The sequence below is a fragment of the Toxorhynchites rutilus genome, chromosome 3 (genome assembly GCF_029784135.1).
Source record: "Toxorhynchites rutilus septentrionalis strain SRP chromosome 3, ASM2978413v1, whole genome shotgun sequence".
Lineage (NCBI taxonomy): Eukaryota > Metazoa > Arthropoda > Insecta > Diptera > Culicidae > Toxorhynchites > Toxorhynchites rutilus.
In genome coordinates this window covers 223,727,451-223,749,818 of record NC_073746.1, presented here as the reverse complement: position 1 = coordinate 223,749,818, position 22,368 = coordinate 223,727,451, and the positions used below count along the sequence as shown (strand labels likewise).

At 38.3% G+C, this 22,368-nt stretch overlaps 1 protein-coding gene across 1 annotated transcript in view; it reads left to right on the top strand.

The window, feature by feature from the left end:
• The first annotated feature begins 1,111 nt into the window (after positions 1-1,111).
• The window catches only part of LOC129777659 (L-threonine dehydratase catabolic TdcB), a 31,466-nt gene continuing 10,209 nt past the window's right edge, over positions 1,112-22,368 (top strand). The window contains exons 1-4 of the mRNA XM_055784062.1: positions 1,112-1,687; positions 14,539-14,813; positions 14,978-15,145; positions 15,561-15,677. Of these exons, the coding sequence (XP_055640037.1) occupies positions 14,559-14,813; positions 14,978-15,145; positions 15,561-15,677 (540 nt within the window). The 5' untranslated portion in view covers positions 1,112-1,687; positions 14,539-14,558. The remainder of the gene's footprint in view (positions 1,688-14,538; positions 14,814-14,977; positions 15,146-15,560; positions 15,678-22,368) is intronic.

Below are 22,368 nucleotides of genomic sequence, written 5' to 3'. Positions count from 1 at the left end.
ATTTGGTAGTGGCAGCCATCTTGGATTAGTATTTTTCATAGATAACCGTGTTCTACTAGTCAACCCCTTTCATTTCACACCCATATTGATGTGGTTTTGGAAAACCCATATCGATGATGTTTTGAGAAAATATGTGATCCGCAATTTTGTGGCGGCCACCATCTTGGATTTTCGAGATAATGAAATATGCAGTCTTATAATGACTACCGAGATAAAGGTGTGTTCCAAATTTCAGATCAATCGGTCAGCAGAAAGGGGGCCAAATTTCTATTAATGTGGGTTAGCGCTACAGACAAACATGTTACAAACATACTTGTACAAACATATATACATACATACATATTATAGGGCAAACTAAATAAAACCGTTTAAAAGAAAATCAAACTGTATATAATTGAGTCCGACCTGTACATCATTTCCACTTTGCTTTTCTCTATCACAGAAAAGAAAAAAAAACCAAATGATTCTAACGTCTTGAAACGTTCTGTATTACTTGATCTTTTAAGATCAATAATCGAATTATTGCATGATACCCATCTAAATGATACAAAGAAATACAACTTTCCATATTTTACAAGCTCATTTTTGAAAGTATTCGAAATGTTTTTGATAGAGAAACTAAATACACCGTATGAAGTTAAACTGCACTTTCAATGCTTCATTATATGTACTGCCTCGCTGTTCGTGTGTTAAGTGGTAAATTCAATAATGCGCGTGTACCCAGAGCAAGTAGGTGATCGTCTTTGATGTAAGAAACCGAACCAGACTGATAAGGAAACGAAACCGTATGATTTATTTTGTCGGCTGATGACAATCAAAACAGATTGCAATCTTGAATATTTCCCAGTGTAACCATAAACAATAATATAATTGTCGCGAAATGTGTTACTGCCTGTATTGCAAGATGATCCTACGTTCACCTAATTTTTGAATTGATATAACATGGAAGATGGAACATGTTGTGAAACCCAATTACTATGAGCTCAATGAGTTTCTAATCATTCAGTTATTGCATGTGGGGAATCACACGAAATGTCTGTACGGTTCCATGTCAAAAAGTCTAATATTCGAGCTCAAAAACCACAGTTTGCAAGTATTGCATTGATCACAAAAGGGCTCCTTATCACCATGGTTCCAATCTCGAGGGATGAGGAATTTACGAAAGTGATAATAATATGGCACAAAGCAGTCGTTAGTCATCCAGCCAGCAATAATCTAATGAATACGTTACGAAAATAACCTTTTAGCATACATGCGCTCAGTAATTATTTAACATCGTGCCACAACAGACGACAAAAACGAAACAGATGAACCTAAAATCGGGGCTCTTGTTACCAAAGAGAAGTTTGGCTTAATTATCGCCTCTGCATCCCAAACGCAAGAGACATTGGCTGGTGGAAGTGTTGTCCCGCGTGGGAAAACAGAGATCAAAGCAACGGTGTAAACAGTGTGAATGACGAACAGATCGATATTACCATCGCACGTATTTGAGGTGAAAATCAGAACAGCAACGAAAGTTCTGTTTTTTTTTGTTCAACGGGGGTGCGATAATTATCACATGTTCGTGACGTAATTTTGCGAAATTGATGCAAATAAAATAGGCTTCAAACCAAAACAGATCCAGTCGGTATCTTGTGCGCCAGTTATCCTACATCGACCCTCCGAGAACTTGGTGAGCTGAAATCAGGTGAGTTACTGTGTGTTGTGGCGTTGGATTTATATCGCGAAAGAGTGTAGTAAATATATGTACTTAGTGATTGATTTGATTTTGTCAAGTACTGACTAAACGAGAACAGAGAATAGCTTGTGCTTGTGGACTTTGTTTTCTAGTCATCTTATAATATGCTTTATGTTATGAATAAAATTAGTTACATTGTGCAAAAATGGCTGGAAAACACTGAAACAGAATCTAAAGGTTTCTTTTTTATATACATATTACAGTACTAAAGTGCTCAGTCCAGTGTTTATTATTTACAACTCTAGACTAGTTGTTCAGCGGAGAGGCTACGCTTAATTCGGTTGCTAGGGACAGGTTTCGTTTTGGTTCATGGTACAAGTTGAAAGCAAACTGCAGTTCCTTTATATGTAAGCTACTCGTTTGTTCTGTTCGGTGCTATTGCTCTGAGGTTTAGTTATCCCAAAAGGGTTGAAATTATGAACGATAATTAGTTTTTTAAACACTACGGGGCAACTTCGATATAACGTACATTTTACTTTCAAAATTGTACGTTGTATCAAAGCATAATAAAGAACTCAGAAGTGTAGCTTATATTACTTTATTGTGTTGCTGTTTGAGTGAGGTTAATAATAATAATAATAAATTCAACTAGAGGCCGAAGCCAACCTTTTTTATGATGTTTCCCTTCGTACTGTTGATTAAAGTATGATTCATTCAGAATCAGGAATCACAAAAAAGATGTACTTCGAGATTGGTTAAAGGTATAAAACAAGCTTTGGTATCAAAATACAGATAATTCATTGTTCTTCAAAAAAAAAAAAAAATCAAAAACTATTCCTTTGGACTTTGAAAGGGTTCGTTATATCGAAGTTCCCCTGTACTGGTGATTCATGCATGCTGGTACATACGATTGAACGTTGTTTATGAAAATTGCTACCAGTTGTCCTATTCCTATAGAAACCTAAAGAAACCCTAGTGTTGTAGTTAGACAATATTTAACAAAATACTCCAAATACTTGAAATACTCCACTCCGTCTTTTGGACCTTGTCCTGTCCAAGATTCCAATTTGTGTACTTTCCAATCCATTATATCATATGTCGTGATAACATAGATTTTTAGTCCGGAACTGCAAATTCTCTGCCGGGAAGCTGCCTCGGTTCGACCTTGGCTGTTCTTAATATCACCGAATGCTGCTAATCGCATGTTCGCGCTTTGATCCATTTTATCAAACATTGTCCTTTTTTAACGATTTAGCGATTTTCGTACTTAACCAAGTCGAATTTTCGATGTGGGTGCCCAAATTACGGCCCAACGAACGGCTGTGAAAAAAAAACCAACGAATCGTAATCCAAATTTAAGACCCCAAAGAGAAACATTCCCAAACAAACTGAAATCAGAACATTACGGATACGATCTTTGGGAGCGATGCTATAAAATGAGCAGTTATTTCGGATTCTAAGTGACTAGAGCATTATTACGTTCCCGTCTGTAACAACCACTTTCCCAGAACGTGTTGCTTCTTCAACATTTATCTTTATATTTTGATATAATTCACTAACCAGTTTTAGCATTGGCGTACTGGCGACCCGGTGAACTACGTCCCACCCACAATTGATATTTTCATTTAAATAATTTTGAACACTCAAGTTCCCACAGAAATTATTTTTCTGTACGTTATTTATATTCGTGGTACATAATTTCTTTTTTGGCATATAAACCTAACACAGACTAAGACGCAACGCAACCTGATACTGACTGTTCAAACCCGTTGCTCCGTTCTCGGGTGTGTGAGGAACGGGCACCAACTTATTTTTATTTATATAGATTTTGGAATTTGGATTTGTATTTGGATATTTCTGTTAAATTCTGTTAAAAATTCTTTACCGAGAATCAAATTTAGCTTCTGAAATCTGGCAATGGGAAACTGAAGACGGCCCAGATGCTGATACCGTCGTTGCTGTCTTTCATGAAGGTTCTGTTTGGTTCGTTTCGAATAGATCTGAAATAAAACGGGATACTTTTTCTATCCCATCGGTTTATTTTATAAGACTCATTTAGCAATTCAGCCGATTTTATTCGTGTAAATTTTTATCTTACGATAATTTTTGTTGTATATTACACAGTAACCATTTTAGGCGTTAGAGTATTCCTATCTTATCGATACATATTTTTGTCAATTACACAGTAGCCATTTAGGCGATATATTAGTCTTATCTTATCGATATTGTTCGAATGTTCAATCATCGCATGATGATTGTTGCGTAGACGTAGTACACAAAGTAAACAACACACAAAGATGGTCAATTGATGCTCCTGAGTTATTAACTCATGATCGTTCGTTTAGTAGTGAACACGCAACCAATTAGGCTACGAAGATCCCCTAAATGGGATACTTGACGATGATGTTTTCTCATGTTTTTCTGCAAATATCAAATTTTCTGCAAAATATCAAATTCTACGTATGAAATTAGAAATTAGTCATATGTTGCGATTCTGTACAAAAAAAGATGTAATGAGTTGTTTCTAGGACACGACCGCAGTTTTCGACGTAGAACTTCTGAATTATATTATTCAATCCACTTGTTTATTACTTCGGATATTATTTTAGAATGAAAAAAAAAATTGTAATATCTTTTTAGCTATTTAATTTTTTATTACTTCAGTAGACTCGAAAGAGTCGAGTAGAGTCGAAAGGTATCAGCGTTTCTCGTTTATTTGGTTCAACTCGCATCAGACTTATTCCTTCTTACTCAGATATCGATCACAAACTATGAACCCTTTTGCTCACCTATGACGCTTGAGATGTGATCAAACCCCACAACATGCAACAATAAGGTTACCCTGCTGGAATTTGAAAGCATACTTTCATGAACTATACATTTATGTAAATAAATGCAGTGTATATCTATATTCCAAAATTCTCGTTGTGTTATGCTATCTCACTCGCATATGTGTTTTCATTCTATTCTATTTTTGGTTTCCGCCTCTAGCCCTGAGCAGGGCCCTTGTGGAAAGAAACTCTATTCCATACTCCTCCTTCACCCGGCAAGAAAACAACCCTCTCCCGCTCGACGCTCTGCGGCAACCATGTTGCTTCGATGACCACCAAACGAGAAGTGGTATGGCTTCAATTCGCGGATGGCTAATTTATATCAATAGGTTGAAAACGGGCAAAAACGAATGTATCGGTTGCTCGTTATTGACAGCTTTGTTCGGGAATGCACACAAATCGGCAGAACAAATGTATGGGAAAATGAAAATGCTTCCAGTTTTCATTAAATTAAACTGTGTAGGCATTAGTGGATTGTACTGTATAGTATATCAAACGAATCTTAGAGAATTTTCGATTCCATTGGCGTGCAAAGTATCAGAATTTGTTCGCTGTGAAAATTGTTATTACCGTTAAATTTATTTCCACAAAAACGTGACCTGTTTTCTGATTTGTCACCCTTCCTGAAAGACGTAGTTCTACGTCAAAAAAAATCTTCCGTTGATGTCTTCTCAGTACGAGTTTACCAATTTATTTTCGTGTTGTATTCATCTTCATACTCGCGTCGATTCAATTGAGTTTAAGTGGAGTCTACTAATAATTCATTCAATGGTGCATTTTCTAGTTTTAAGGTGTCATATCAAAGAATTCCACAAGAATATCATAAATTTTGGATTGATTGATCCAATATTCATAATAGGCTTGATTTGAGTACCATTTTTGAGGTGGTGTGCTCCCGTGGTCGAGTGGTTAGCGTCACACATCATCATGCCGGGGGTTCGGGTTCGATTCCTGTTTTGGGTAGGGGAAATTTGTCGTCAAAGAAATTTCTTCCAACTTGCACTGAGGTCATGCGTATTCTAGAGCTTGCCAGTCAGAATGCATTCAAGGTGTGTTATTAGGCATAGAAATCTTAACTAAGTACTAATAAAAATGACGCAAGTAATACTACGTTGAGACGGTGAAATTTCTCTAGGAACTAAGAAGAAGAAGAATTTAAGGTGGTTATTTAATCAGATGATTCGAGAGAAAAATCTAATATCTCAATATGCCTCTCACTCGTTTGAAGATTCATTCATGTAATTGAATATTTTAGCTGACATTTTTTTACAATAACTTTCATTTTTCGCCTTTTTCCTTTTTATAAAATTCATAACTTTTGAACTACTGAACCGATTCAGCTGATTAAAATATCAAATTAAAGACAAATAGTTACTTTTTAGAAAAATATTATACTTGCAATAAAATGGATTTGGTTTTCGTAATTATTGATTGTATTTGTTTTTTGTTGTTGTCATGATTTTGGACTAGAGCTATTTTTTGTTTATATTTTTCTTGAAAGCTGAGAATTTTTTACATAACCAAAAATTCAGATATGTGATTTTTTTTCGTTTTTAAGTTATGGATTTTCAACGTTAACCGATGAAAAAGATTTTTTTAGTGGGAAATGTCACTTTTACAACGAGTCTAAACAGTTCGGCTGAAAAGTTTATAAGGTAACACAGTAAAACTATTTTTTTTTGCAAAATTCAATTTTATTATTCAACATAATTCGCCTTCGAAGGCGATACAGCGATTGTAGCGATCGTGCAACTTTTCGATACCTTTTTTATAGGCCTCAGTTTCGGTAATCATTTCATCATCGGTCTTAAATTTCTTGCCAGAACTTACCAGAACCGATTGTGTCACATTTACCCGAAACCCACTCACCCGAATGACAGTTACCCGAGAGACATTCACCCGAATTCCACTCACCCGAATTCCACTCACCCGAATGTAACAAATACCCGAAAGCGACAGCTACCCGAATGTAACATCTACCCGAATTGACACTTGCCCAAAAGAAGGATATATTCAAATAATACACAAATTTTACTATATTTGTATTTGTATTGCTATATTTAATTCTGATCAGTGTTATATAAAGATCATACTTGTCTCATACTTTCATTTCCATTCAAAAAGTATTTTTCGTGGGAAGTACAATTCGAGAAATACTGGCATTGAATAAAATCTGTGGGGTACTTCTATCCCACGAAATACGGGAACGCGTTTGCGGATAAACAATATTCTTCGGATTTGTAAGAAAAATAGACCGTACGGTTTGGATGTTTTATCAGAACTAAAATATATTTAAATCGGGGTTTACAATAGAGATAGCATTCGATATGCATGATTGTTGTGTGTGTAATACAAATGTGTTATATAATAATGGTTATATAATCAGAGAAACTATGTATAAGGTACGCCACACTACTTCCTCCTCAGATTACCAATATTTACGAGGAATTCTCACATGACGGCCCGAGCGTGTTTGATAGGTGCTCGGCTCTTCTATGATCCTGGTTGGTTGGTCTTGGATGCGTGGCTCGTCTGCTTGTGTGAATGCTGCTTTTAGGCGATCGATCGAGATGGTAGTGGACTTACCATTTATATCCACTATATAAACCTTTTTCTTGCGACGGATCACTCGGTATGGTCCATCGTAGGGTTGAGAGAGAGGTGGTTTGATTGCTCCTACCTTAACGAAAACATGGGTGCATGTAGATAAATGTTTTTGAACAAAGGCAGATTCCTTCGAATGGTTAGAAGTGTATGTAGGTTTCAGCTTCGACATGGCGGCTTTTAAATCCGAAACAAATTCTGGAGTTGGCTTCTTACTCTCGCTGGAATTGAAAAATTCGCCGGGTAAACGAAGTGATGTACCGTGTGTGAGCTCAGCAGGTGTTGCTTGGAGATCTTCCTCCAACGATGATCGCATCCCGAGAAGTACTATCGGCAGAACTTCAGTCCACCGAGAATTTTGATAACACATGATGACTGATTTGAGCAGTCGATGTGTTCGCTCAATCTGACCATTTGCTTGTGGATGGTAAGGAGTCGTGCGCAAGTGTGTAATTCCGAGCAATCTTGTTAATGTCTGAAATAATTCTGATTCGAATTGCCTACCACAATCCGTAGTCACGTTCGCTGGTACGCCGAATCGTGCGATCCAGCCATTGATGAAGACATGTGCTACCGAAAGTGCTGTCATGTTCGGCAGAGGAAGTATCTCCGGCCATCGGGTGAATTTATCGATGATAGTAAGGCAATACATATTACCTTCGGACGGCGGCATTGGTCCGATGAGATCCATATGGATGTGCGCGAATCGGCTTTGTGGTACGACAATACCGGCTGTTGGTGTCTTGTTATGCCGTTGTATTTTTGATTTCTGGCATTGTATGCAAAAAGTGACGAACTGCTTGCAATCATGACGAAGCGACAGCCAAATGAATCGCTCTGAGACTAAACGTGTGGTGACGCGAATTCCGGGGTGCGAAGTACTGTGAATTTTTTCTATAACACTCCGCTGAAGCTCTTTCGGGACAAACGGTCGAATAGCCTCCGTGGATACATCGCAATACAGAGGCGAAGAAACTATGGGTGATTTTAGTAATTTTAATTTTACTGATGTGTTGATTGGGGGACTCTCCAAAAATCTCTTCAGTTCGGGATCCGATTTCTGGAGCTCGGTCATACGATCGTAATCTATCACATTAGTGGTAATAGAGTTGATACGACTAAGCATGTCGGCGACTTTATTATCTTCACCAGACACATGCCAAATGTCTGTAGTATACTCACTAATAAAACTGAGTTTGCGTTGTTGTGTTGGACTTGCCTTCTCGGGTCGCTGATGGAATACAGTGGTTAGTGGTTTGGATCGGTATACACACAAAAGTCTCGTGCTTGTAGTGTATCTCAAAAGTGTTTGACGGCTTCGTAAATAGCTATCATTTCCCTGTCGTATGTACTGGCTCTCACCCAGATTACGAGAAAAAAATGCGAGAGGCTGTGCCATCGTTCGTTATTTGGTGAAGAACCGCTCCTATGGCAGTGTTCGATGCATCGACGTCCAAGTGCGCGGAATGAAACGTCTGTAGAAATTAACTGTACCGAGAAATCTCTTCATTTGTTTTGCGAATGTCGGCTTTGGGAAATCCAGAATTGCTTGGACTTTGCTCGTCTTTGGCTTTATTCCCTCGGGCGTTATTTGATGACCGAGGAATTCTACGATGGGTTGACCAATTTGGCATTTAGAAGCATTGATGACGAGGCCATTTTGCCTCAGTCGATCAAATACCGTACGAAGATGAAATTTGTGTTGGTCGATACTGTCTGATGCTATACACAGGTCGTCAATGTAAGGGTACACAAAATCAAGATCGCCTAATATGGCATGCAAGTGTCTTTGCAGTGTCTGTCCTGCATTACGCAATCCAAACGTCATATATTTGAACTCAAAAAGACCGAATGGGGTCGTGATGGCTGTCTTTGGAACATCCTCCGGGGCTACCGGTATTTGATGATATGCGCGTTGTAAATCAATGCAGGAAAAGATCTGTTTCCCATACAGGATGCTGGAGAAATCCTGAATATGTGGCACGGGATACCGGTCTGGAACAGTTATGGCATTCAGATTTCGGTAATCACCGCACGGACGCCACTTTCCATTAGATTTTTTTACTAGATGCTGTGGGCTCGCCCAGCAGCTTTTTGAGGGTTGACAAATACCTTGCTCCATTAGAAATTGGAACTCAGCCTTAGCTTCCCTGAGTATATCCACGGGTAGTCGACGAGGACGGCAGAACACAGGTTGACTATTAGTGATAATTTGATGTACGGTACTGGCATTGGTTGGCTTGTGCTTCATATCGAGGATGGTGATGTCTCGGTACTCAGCGAGAATTTCAGCGAAAGGTGAATTTACGTTAAACGTGGTGATGGACGGTTCCGATGTTGCGTTGATGTTCACGACTTCTAATCGGGTGGTATTATCTATAAGCTTGTTTCTCCGAAGGTCTACGAGCAGGTCATAGTGCTTGAGAAAATCGGCTCCGATAATCGGTGATTTTACGTCGGCGATGACAAATACCCATACAAATGATCTTCGCAGGCCGATATCAATCGTAAGGCGCTTGGTACCGAATGTTTGTATTCGGGTACCGTTCGCGGCGAAAAGCTGGTGTGACGATGTTGGCGTGAAACGTTCTCTTGATGAAGGTGGGATAACAGATACGTCTGTTCCGGTGTCGATAAGATATCGATTAGATGTCTTCAGATCGTGAATGTGAATTCGTTGGACGTTTGCGGAATGGTTCAGTCTGCTGCTGGTATTCTGGTGAAGTGTGTGTTTGCTGCTTATTTCGTCTTGATCGTTATTACTGCTACTATGATTTAATTTTCCTTTGGTCGGGTGTACACCTCGACATTTCCGTCGAAAAGAACGTTCGGATTACCCCCTTTTACCTTCTCGCATTTTCGAGTTTGTGCACCGTGGCGGAAGTGAAACCAACAGATCCAGCGACGAGGTGTCTTGCTTCTAGCTGGGGTTCCATCTCGGCGATTAAATGAACGAGTACGTGGACGACTTGTGTCGATCTCGCCCGCGAGAGTTTCCAGACAGGACTTCATCGAGACGTCGTGATAGGGCTTCAATGCGTTGTTCGAGTGACGATGTTGAAGATGATGATGGTAAAGTTACTGCAAAGATCTGTTCGCAAGGAGCTTCCAAAATTTTGTCTGCAACTTTAGCTTTATCATCTAACGTAGCAGTTGGCATAGCAGCGATTATGGAACGAGCAGTATTGGGAAGGGCTCTCAGCCAAAGATTCGAAAGAACGTTGTCTGTACATCCTGCTCCACCCAAGCGTCGCATCTCAGACAAGAGAACGCTCGGCTTTTGATCACCCAAAGACATCCCTGAGAGTAGGCTAGTTAGTCGTTGTGTTTCCGATGGTTGAAAATGAGCTATTACGGCACTTTTAAGAACATCGTATTTGTCGTTGGTGTTCGTTTCTTTACATCTGGAGATAACTGAATAAAGAAATTTTGCACGTGGACCAAGAGCAACGATCACCGCATTAAACTTGAATTTATCATTTTTGATTCCGTTGACACTGAATGCTGCTTCAAGGCAGATAAACCACGTTTCGATGTCGTCTGGATCGAATTCAGGAAAATTTATCTTCGCTATGACTGTCGGTTCTTTAGCATCACTTCTCTCTTCTTTAACCAAGTCACCATTGCCATCGGTAGCCATTGTGTAATTTACACGATTGCAGATGAGAATATCGCGTTCGCGATTCTGTTTCAGGAATTTCGCGATCGTGACACAATATTTCGTTTGTCGGGGTCACCAGTTGTGGGGTACTTCTATCCCTCGAAATACGGGAACGCGTTAGCGGATAAACAATATTCTTCGGATTTGTAAGAAAAATAGACCGTACGGTTTGGATGTTTTATCAGAACTAAAATATATTTACATCGGGGTTTACAATAGAGATAGCATTCGATATGCATGATTGTTGTGTGTGTGTAATACAAATGTGTTATATAATAATGGTTATATAATCAGAGACACTATGTGTAAGGTACGCCACAAATCCTTTTCAAAATAATGAAAAGTGAAAGAATGCAGTTTTATAACGTATTATTAAGTCTATCCCCTCTTATGGATGACGCAGCCCGTTTACGAGCGTCGGACGCCATATGTTTATCTGGTGCATCACGTTTGCAACCCGGCAATCAAAATGCATGACATGCATAATTAAGCGTGCAAACGTAATGCACCAGGTAAACGTATGCAGGATGCAGGTTGGACTAAAGGATCGTCTCTTATGTTTCAAACAAACCGGGCAATCGGTGGAACACAGGTTTGCTTGCGAGAGGCCGCCGCTTCCGACGGCGGATCGGCGGCCTACTCGGATTGCGTCACCTCGGCGGCTTGGTGCCGCTTCGATCCCTTATTCTCGTTAAATGGGGACTTTGTCGGAATTTTTCCTTCTTCATTCGGGTAAACATCCCATTCGGGTAAATGTCGCATTCGGGTAAACGTTGCATTCGGGTAAATGTTCATTCGGGTAAATATCCATTCGGGTATATGTTGCATTCGGGTATTTGTTACATTCGGGTGAATGTCATTCGGGTGAATGTCATTCGGGTGAATATCATTCGGGTATGCATTACATTCGGGTAAATATGCTTCGGGTAAACGTGTTTCGGGTGAATGGAATTCGGGTGAATGGGACACAACCCCAGAACCAGCACAAAACGTTTCTACTGTAGTTCGATACTCCTCCCCCTCTTTAAGAGACCATACAAATGAAACACAAATGCATAAATTGAGAACTAATCAATAAAACGGAACCAAATTTGGAATGTTTTGGTTTCAGAGGGCACGAAACGTTTCTATGGCGGCTCGACACTCCTCTCCCCTCTCTAAGAGGAGGCTGACAAAATACAAAAGAAACACAAATTTCTGCATAATTTGTGAACTAATCAATTCGGAAAACCTTATTTTTTTTTCGATTCCAAATGACATAAAAATGCATGAAGATCGGGTGTCATCTCGAAAATAAATTTTTGGCCAAAAACCGATCTTACTTAGCCTGAGTGGCAATGAGGGTATGAAAAAAAAAATCAACGAATTTATAGAACCGACCATGTACATTTTGTTCATTGGGCCAAAAAATGATCTGTGCAAAATTCCAGCTCTATCGGACATGATTTAGGGGTGCCTCGATGATGAATTTTGCCACCCTATTGGACACACCTTCCTCTCTCAAAGAGGGAGGAGTGTTTGCATAACTCAAGAAATAATAAGGTAAACGGAACTAAATTTGGCATGTGGAGGTTTTAGGGGGCACGAAATGTTTCAATGATGGTTCGACACTCGTCCCCCGTCTCAGAGGGGGGTAGGGGGCTGCCATACAAATGATCTCAAATTTTTGCATAACTCGAGAACTTATCAAACAAATGGAACCAAAATTGGAAAGTGAGGTACAGTACAATAAATATTCCCATGATGGTATGACACTGCTCCCTTATCTGGAAGGGGAAGGGGGGTCCCATAAAAACGGTCATACATATTTCAACCAACCATATTCGAACCAAACATGACAAATGAAAAACACTGAAGGAAGATGGAAGAATGTGGAAAATTGAATTCCCATATGTTCTACAATTACATAGTCCATTTCATGTTTGATATCTATATACATAAAAATGAATCGCCACAAGAAAGGAATTGTCCGGTTTGAGCTGTCTTTATTTTATTATATTTTTATATCAAACACTAGTAGACCCGGCAAACTTCGTCCCGCCAACAATTTGTTTTTTGTTATCAATACCCTCAAACATTCATGTTTACTTACTATGAGCAAGTTCATGGGTCCAATCGCAGAACTGTTCATTGATTGATCTTGTATTCGTCTCCGTTGAATTTAAATTTTACCATAAAATTCCTAGTATTTCTAACAAAACTCATCATTATAATATTAGATTATTTTCAGACACAATTCTCGTTCAAGATTTTTCAACCACTTGCAAATAACACGTTTTAATGTTAAATGTTTTATACAGAAAATATGATAGAATAAAGACAGCCCTAAATCGGACAATTCCTTCCTCGAGTTCTGCTTTCATCAACACATCTAGCAATCCTTTTTTTTTTGGTATAGATAGAAGAAGATATAGGAGTGCGTTTCATCACATTAAATTCCATTTCCAGTTTCGAACAAAGATCAATTTCGCTAGCGCCAACATCAAATGGACTAACAGCACTTGTCGCTATGTAATTGTAGAACATATGGGAATTTAATTTTCCGAATTTTACCTTTTTCCTTCAGAGTATTCCGAAAATTTTCAATTTGAAATATGTGTAATATTTTTATGGGTCCCCCTCCAGAGGAGGGAGGGGTGTCATACCATTATAGAAACATTTCTCATACCGAAAAACCCTCACATCCCAAATTGTACTTGATTAGCTTCCGAGTTATGCAGAAATTTGTGTTTCATTTGTATGACAGCCCATCCTTAGAGAGCGCGAGGAGAGTCTAACCACCATAGAAATATTTATTGCATCCTAAAACCTCCATATGCCAGATTTGGTTTCATTTGCTTAATTCATTCTCGAGTAATGAAGAAATTTGTGTTTCATTTGTATGGCAGCCCATCCTTAGAGAGCGCGAGGAGAGTCTAACTACCATAGAAACATTTATTGCCCCTAAAACCTCAATATTCCTAATTTGGTTTCATTTGCTTGATTTTTTCTCGATTAATGCAGAAATTTGTGTTTCATTTGTATGACAGACCCCCCCCCCTTAGATATATATATATATATATATATATATATATATATATATATATATATATATATATATACATGTTATTTGCAAGTGATTGAAGTATCTCGAACGAATATAATACGAATATAATATAAAATGTTTGAAAGTATTCACAACAAAAAAATCTATTCTGAACGTGACGAAGTATGCCGGATCACCTAGTATTGCTATGAAACTGCAGAGCATACATTATGGTGTTCAATCAGCTACCAACATGAACAAATGTTAACTTTTTCCAGTATAAAGTTTATATTAAGTTGATAAAAAGTTTGAATTTTTAAGACACATATCTTATATTACAATTCTCCAGATTTTTACTGAATCATTCTGAAGAAAACGTATAATCACTCATGCTCATGTGGATGCATGAATAATCGATTTTAACTCATTTCCACAGGGACTAGTGAATATGGCGAACTATATACAATCATCTTATTATATAGGGAATACAGAATACAAGATTTTCCAAAAGTAGCTTCTCATCAATATATAACCGAACGAGTTAATTAAATTAATTGATCCATCGTGACTTTCAGTGCTCAGTCATTGACTTTGAAACACGAGTTCTAATTTGGGCAGATTGTGTGAGAAGCGAAAACGAAAGGTTTTAAGAGGGGTTTCCTGGGCCATTTATCATTTGTGGGCGTCAGAGCGGGCGATAAAAAGTCGACTGACAACTCATCCATTCTATTGTTTCCAGGCGAAAGTTTGTCTCAAAACATGAATCAGATGCCGTCCATCAACAGTCATCCGACAACCAACGGAGTGGCAAATGGCGCGGGGAAAAACGACAACACACCGATGGCGAAAAATTTCCGAGCCGAAATTATAAGTGACGACAGTCACGTCGAACCTGAACAGCACGAATTCACGGATCCCTTCTGTAATGCTGATAATCCGCAGATAATTACCTTCCAAGATGTTACTTCGGCAGCTTTCAAGATAAAAAAAGGAATTGAGTACACCCCATGTCCGGTACGGAGAAGAAGATTCATCAAGAGTGCCCTTCTCACTTGTAGGATCTCCCGTGATGTTCAAACTTTCCAACATAGCGGGAAGGAGCTCTGATGAATGAAGTGTTAATTGATACTAATTGACGTCTTACCATGGTTGCTGGTGCTTTTTTTTTTCCTCGACAGAAATCACATCTCTCGGAAATGGTCGATATGGATATTTACATGAAGAAAGAATTCCTCCAATTCACCGGCAGCTTCAAGGAGCGCGGAGCCAGATACGCTCTGATTATGTTGTCTGACGAGCAGAAGCAGAAAGGGGTGATATCAGCCTCTCTCGGAAATCACGCCCAGGTATGTGGAATGTACATTATCTCGTGAATAGTCAGCTTCAAGTTTTTGTTTATTCAAATGCGAGGATAACTAAACGAAGTTTGCAATACTGGCATAAGTGAAGCATAAAAATGATAGTCATGTAAAATAACAATCTGTTGAAGATGGTTCATGCGAAATCGTAGAAGAAACAGCGAAAGTTTTGACGAAACGGATAATTTCAAGACGAGAGGGCTTCATTGAAGCGTTCCTTTCAATCATATAGCGCCATTAAATATATAATCAATCCAGTTTTGATGTATTCCGCGGAATCAAGCATCCATACAGCTTGCCACTCAGATCCACCATCAATTCTTGTTAACCCACCAACATCGACAACACTCCCACGGGATGTAAATATAATTCCCTATGCTATTCTCATGTTGTACTCCCATAGGGCCTCAGCTACCACGGATGGAAGCTCGGAATCCCAGTTACGGTTGTTATGCCGCTGAAAGCGTCGCTTATGAAGATACAGAAATGCCGCGCTTACCACGCCACCGTTGTCGTTCAGGTGAGTACAATAGTGAGCAGCAACTTGTTCGGTTCAGATTGTGGGAGGACCGAAACCGCCGAGACGAATTGAATGAAAGTTTTTCCATGCTTATTTATTTCGTCGCGAGCAATCATCTCGTTTCGAATCGTAACTTTAACGTGCACAGATGCTGAATCTCAGGCGAGAGAATACCGTTTTAAAATGGTATAGTTGCAGATAAAGGATTGTTAGATGCTTACCATGTTGGCGAATATGTGGAGGAGAAATGGAGAGACCGATGTTCAATCGCGGATTACTGTTACTTGAACCCCTATTGTGTGGAGAAGATGTCACTATGATATTGAATTATGTACTCTTAATTTGCAATTCAGACATTCGCACAAATAACCTCAACAATTGCGAGTTTATCGCTTGAAACGATTAATGATTACTTTGTATTGGATGAAATTTCAATGAATATTCCAAATAATTGGGTTTGGAGCGACGCTGGAGGCTGTGTGGAAAGCATACCAACCACACATTCCAATTGAACTGGGTAATTTCTGACTGAGGCTCCGGGAATGTTCGATAGGCAGGAGATGAATTCGATTGGTATCGCTTCCGTAGCCTCAGTAATTGGCACTTATGTGGCAGAAATATTGCGATGGAAAATTAACAAGATCGAAACAAGCGTACCAGCGTATTTTATATACCTACTCCGAATGATTTCCAAACAATTGTAGCCAATTGGACCGCGATAAAAGGCTTGATTTCGTGAGTATTTAGTGCAGTGCGGATTTAGTGCATTAAACACGGTGAAAGATAAATCACGAACCAACAAAAAAAAAACCATGAAAGATTCGTTTGGTGGTTTTCTCAGATAATCCATTGCCACAAAGATTCGACGACTCGAATGATCATTTTACTTCCTCGTTATCACATGACTGGTCTAGTGCATGATGCTGACGTTATAAAACCGTTTCTGGTATGGTCTGTTTGTTTTGATATGACTTCTATGGTAAATATGTGTTTTAAAATTGAAACGTTTGCCTCAGACGACATTGACAACACATACCTATGTATAATATTAGTTACGGTGTAAAATGTATACCCTGGGCTGTTATAAAATGGAATAGAGAGAAGCGATCAAGAATTCCTTCCTGCAGAAGGTGAACGACTAAAATCGAAAGCAAACGAACATGTTTGCTACCGAAATTTGCTGTTCCAATACCGTATTAGTCGAAACTAAGGCTGTCGAGGCTGTCGTTCTGTCAGTACAGTTTCTTCGTATACATATAGTTTTTTTTTTTCAGTATATTTGTTTGTACGCTAATGTACAACATTGAAACAAATATGGTGTGGCTATGCACGACGTGAACAGAGTTTCTAACGTAGGGGACCTTGTGGTAAAGATAAGTAGGATTGAAAAGAATTCTTCGTCGTTTTCTGTTTTTCATCCCAACTACAGCGCGAGTGGAATTTCTGTGCATCATTGTTATTTTATTGTCTGTCCTATCCTCACTACAAACTTCCGTTTCTCCCCAAAAGTACGATTGTTTTTATCATTCCCAGTTTTTCCCTTACTAATGAATAAACTTAAATATTTTGTAAATCACTAACATCGCAAAGCTGTTAACATACGCCTACCGAAATATCACTAGGAGAACACGGGGTAAGATGGCCGCCCTAAGCATAGAGTACAAATAAACACAATGCATACAAAATTGAGGCATTTCATTGTGTCAACATCGATGTTTAGGATGTTTTCCGCAATCACGCTGACTTCTAAAAGTTTTTCTTTTTATTTCATAACTAGCTGACTCGGTAAACTTCGTCCCGCCCAAAATTTGTTTTTGTTATCAATACCTTCAAACATTCACGTTTTCTTACTAAGCGCAAGTTCATGAGTCCAATCGCAGAGCTGTTCATTGATTGATCTTCGAATCGACTCCGTTGAATTTACCTTTTTTTAAAAAAAAAAAAATCCTAGTACTTCTACCAAAACTCATCATTCTAATATAAGATTATTTTCAGACACAATTCTTGTTCAAAATTTTTCAACCACTTGCAAATAACAGGTTTCCCCATTACATGGAATAAATGTTTGATACAGAAAATATGATAGAATAAAGACAGACCCTTCCCCTCTTCTCCCCTTAGAAAGGGGGGAGGAATGTCCATTCACCGTAGAAACGTTTCGTACCCCCCAAGATCTTCACATGCTAAATTTGGCTCCATTTGCTTGATTAGTTTTTGAGTTTTGCAGAAATTTGTGTTTCATTTGTATGGCAGCCCCCCTTCGAGAGGGGGGATCCAGCCACCATAGAAACAGACAGAAATCCATATATATATATATATATGTATATATATATATATATATATATATATATATATATATATATATATATATATATATATATATATATATATATATATATATATATATATATATATATATATATATATATATATATATATATATATATATATATATATATATATAGATGGTATACGATAAATTAAAAAAGGTATAAAAAAGGTGCCCACATGAAATGACTCGTGAATCGAGGCGTATAGAGGATGATTGTATCCGGCAAAATATTGCGATCAAGTGTGACAAGAGTAGGATGTGTTATTTTTCCTGAATTACATATAACGTGCTTAATGTACAACCCTTGCGAAGTTATCATATTTCAAAATTATTATATTTGGTGTCTGAAAAAACATCAAATTTATCATGTATGCGCCTTAAGTTATTCAACCAACAATTCAAGTGTTGTGTTGTTCTCATTCAATTCGTCAATTAGGCGCGTTCAAAGGTGCGTTTATGGAAAATCATATCTCTTACAATAGTGGCCACCTTGCCCCCCCCCCCATATGAGTCAAGCAAAAGTGTCTCAATAATTCTATGAAATGCTTTTAAAACGTACCGTTTTCTATACAAACACACTTAACAGACCTGTGTGTTTACTATTGTAACATTGGTTTCACAGTACATGTCCATATTCACCACAAAAACACTAAATTTCTTGCGAGCATAATAACAAATCATTGCTCGTCGCCATCTGAAAAGTTTATTTTTATTGTTTATCATGACGTTTCACCTATACACACGCAAAAATGGGTATACATGATTGAGTGTAATGCAAGACTAAGACTAAATAATGTATTCTAATTGTCTAATAGTTGATTGTCTCAATAAACTAGAGAGTGGCAATCTTACCCCGGGTGGCCGTCTTCCCCCGTCCTTCCCTACCAGTGAATCGAATTTTGAGATTGAATCCTTCAAAATGGTTAATATCGAAACCGCAAAAAATCACATCCGCAAGCTAAATCACTAGTTTATTTATTTAGGCTCATTAGTATTTTAGCTGTAGCAGAACCGGATTTTAATAATGTGCATGTTGCATGTTTTATAGTATCTATAAATTGTACATTACACAGTAGCCATTTAGGCTTAAGAGTATTCCGTCTGTTCTTCCATTGTTCAGTTAGACCACCAGACAGCGGCGACAGTTGATATGATCATTGTTGTGTTATTCATAGTACAACAGCTCAATGTTTCTTGCAGAGCCGAGCAGTTGTATGGATGAATCGATCTTCATTGGAACGTGGATCGATCTCCACCACTGAAGATTGTTGCGTGGACGTAGTTATTCACACAACACAAGGAGTGGCCCAGAGAGTCTAATTAATTTTTGTCGACGTTTCCCACTTTCGACAAGTGTCTACACCAGGGCTCGGCAAAGTCATATTCAACTGAAGATAGTCAGCGGACTATGAAGAAAATTGCCTTTGTATTGAATTGGAAAGAGTTTTGGCTTCTTTCAACAGCTTCTCAGTCGGGTGTTTAGTTGCTATCTCACTCTACGACTCGACTATCGCATTTCATTATTCCCCGTCAAATGGACTTCAATGCATATTGAAGTGACTCCCCTCAAAATGAATTTGTTTCTCTCTCTCATGTATCCGTATGCATGTACTGATTTTTGAGTTCACCGTGGTTTGACATATACTACAGGTGAGCTAGATTTTTTCGTATCGTACACGAAAATTACTCACAAATATTAAATAGTGTGCAGTGTTATGTTCAGAAACACTGACAAATTTGTGAATTCTGTTTATACCCTTTTTTCTGTATGTTTTTTTCACAAAATTTAATTCGGACACAAAGTGAACTGAAACTGCACGCTCCCAAACTCCCAAACTATTTGCTAACTAACGCGAGGGCCTTTAGAGCATACCTGGTAAGTGTCCAAGTTCGTTGGTTTGAGTTCACGGTGCGCAAACAATGTCCATTAACCCTTTCGCTACGAGCGTCTATAGGTGACATCCGTGCGATGAACTGTGTGTACGAGCGTCGTCTTTAGGCGACATGAGACTCGATCACACCAGCGCGCGATGTGCATACTTTTCGGCGCAATGCTCTGTTCAGCTTAGCACTCCGACGGAGCACATTGCCGCAGAGAAAGGGTTAATGGTGTAACTACTTTTTTGCATCAAAAATCAAGTTTTCGTTTCACTTTATGTCGACGTTAGAATAAGATTGGGCACGCGGGAAACGAGATTCATGTCAGGGAGAGTAGTAGTGTGGATTGGAGTCAGGTTGAATAACAATTTGGTAGAATAGTTCATCAGTCATCCTCGCTCTCACACGCTCGTCAATTCATTTCTAGAATTCAAGTAATATTGACGATAAATGCCGGAGTCGTACTAGTCGAAGCGAAGCGACTGAGAGGAGATTCGATTTGCATTTCTCATCTTCGAAGATTTCTGGCCCTGTGTAGGAGAGGTACTCATGAACATAAATATGAAATTCAACAATCAACTATGGAAATCACCTGCATGCTCATCTTACCTCAACCGTCCGACTTACCCACAGGTCCCTCTACTGACGCTTTTTGTTGAGGAATAACGATTGTTCATGTACAATTCAATTTCAGCATGGTAGTTTATATTTGATATGTATGCCCGCTCTAGACATTGCTTGTTATTTTTAGATATAACTGCGTTGTGTCTCATTAAGGACTTCAACCGCCTTGACATAACCAAATTAGGGGTGTATAAAATCATTTTTGCTCCATGCATTCACATAGAAGTTTTCATGGAGAATTTAGTATGATAACGAATGCAAAAATAAGGAAATATAAACCACCAATTCTCGAAACTATTGCAGAAGTTGTTCCGATATTTTTGACGTAGCACAACATCTATCATTTCAATTTAGGGGCCCATTTCAATATTTCAGGTGAAAAAAGTGAAAGATCTGAGCGTTAATATCCTTTCAATTAATTTTTGATTTTGATTCCACATACAAAAATTGGGAGAAAATATCCCACCCTATGTTTTTGTTTAAGACATATAGTATAGTGGAAATAGCTAAACAAGTAAACAAAATAACGAATAAAAGCCAAGTAAACAAAATAACGAATAAAAGAAATCCATTATACTCACCGCTCACATGCCTCATAATGCTACAAGCTTGAACCTTCCTTTCCATACAACAGTTAAGAAACTTCGGACTTACTTAATTTAAAAAAATATTTTTTCTTTCGGAGTGAAGCTCCGTCTTTTATTTACTGGTTGAAATATAACTTCAGAATGCCTTTACAATTGTTATCCCTGTCTTTTATATTCACTTGAGATGGTTTACAATAATTTTATCTTATCTTAATTCAGCATATTTAGCGGGAACGATCCGGGTGGTCTGATGTGTTGTTGATGTTATCCGGGCCGTCTGGGAATGTTTATGTTTATCGACCGCTGGTCGATATTGTGATGACTCGTATTTTGTTTATCTCGAGTGTCGTATGTTGAGCTGGCTGGTGTTGTGTTAACTCTTCCCCTCTTAAGTAACTTTGTCCTCAAAGTTGGATTGTTCGAAATGGTGATGGCATATTGATAAATGATTGTATTTCTGTTTTGCGTTGTTCTGATAATTCTGTTGTTGTTAACTCTGGATTTGTGATGATGGTTTCATCTTTTCTGTTGACTGGAGTTTGGATTTCCTCAAGGGTGATATTTTCTCTGTTGATATCTGGAACCTTGAATTCGGCTTTGATTATTGGTTTTCTTGAATTATATAGGAATATTCCGATAATGGCGATAATAGATATGAATGTTACTCCTCCTAAAGATCCAAATAAGTTAAGCTTCCAGGTGAGTGAATTATTTTGAAGACTTATTGTTTCTAATTGTTCTCTGTTTTTTAATGTTGGATGTTGGAGATATTCGGCAGGTGGTGCATCAAGAGTGTCAATTTCAGTGGCTAATAAGCCTGTTGTAGTATGATATGGTCGTCCAGGTATGACGGTTTCAAAATTTGAGAAGAATTCTCCATTGATTTGTAGGCTGCATTCTTCAAACTGGATTAAGAATGAACCGTTAAGTTGTTGGTTTGTATTGCTTCAATTTGATGAAATTGTCACGATTGCATTATTGATGAGAATGGAGGCGTCGTTTATTCGTTTGATTAATCCTTTTGAATACACTTTTTCAAAGGTGCAATTAGAATGTTGTCCGCGTATGAGGCGGTTTATGCAATCATTGCCTGGGGTTAATGTTTGAGTTTCACATAAGAAGTAGTTTCCTTGGTCTTCACATGGTTGGCTTAATTCATATACATGTGTGGTATTTCGCATAAGATAATTGTGTTGTAATGCGATTCGTTTATTATTGCTTATGATAGAATCAATGTACTCATATTCATAAATATTTTTGGAAAATTGAG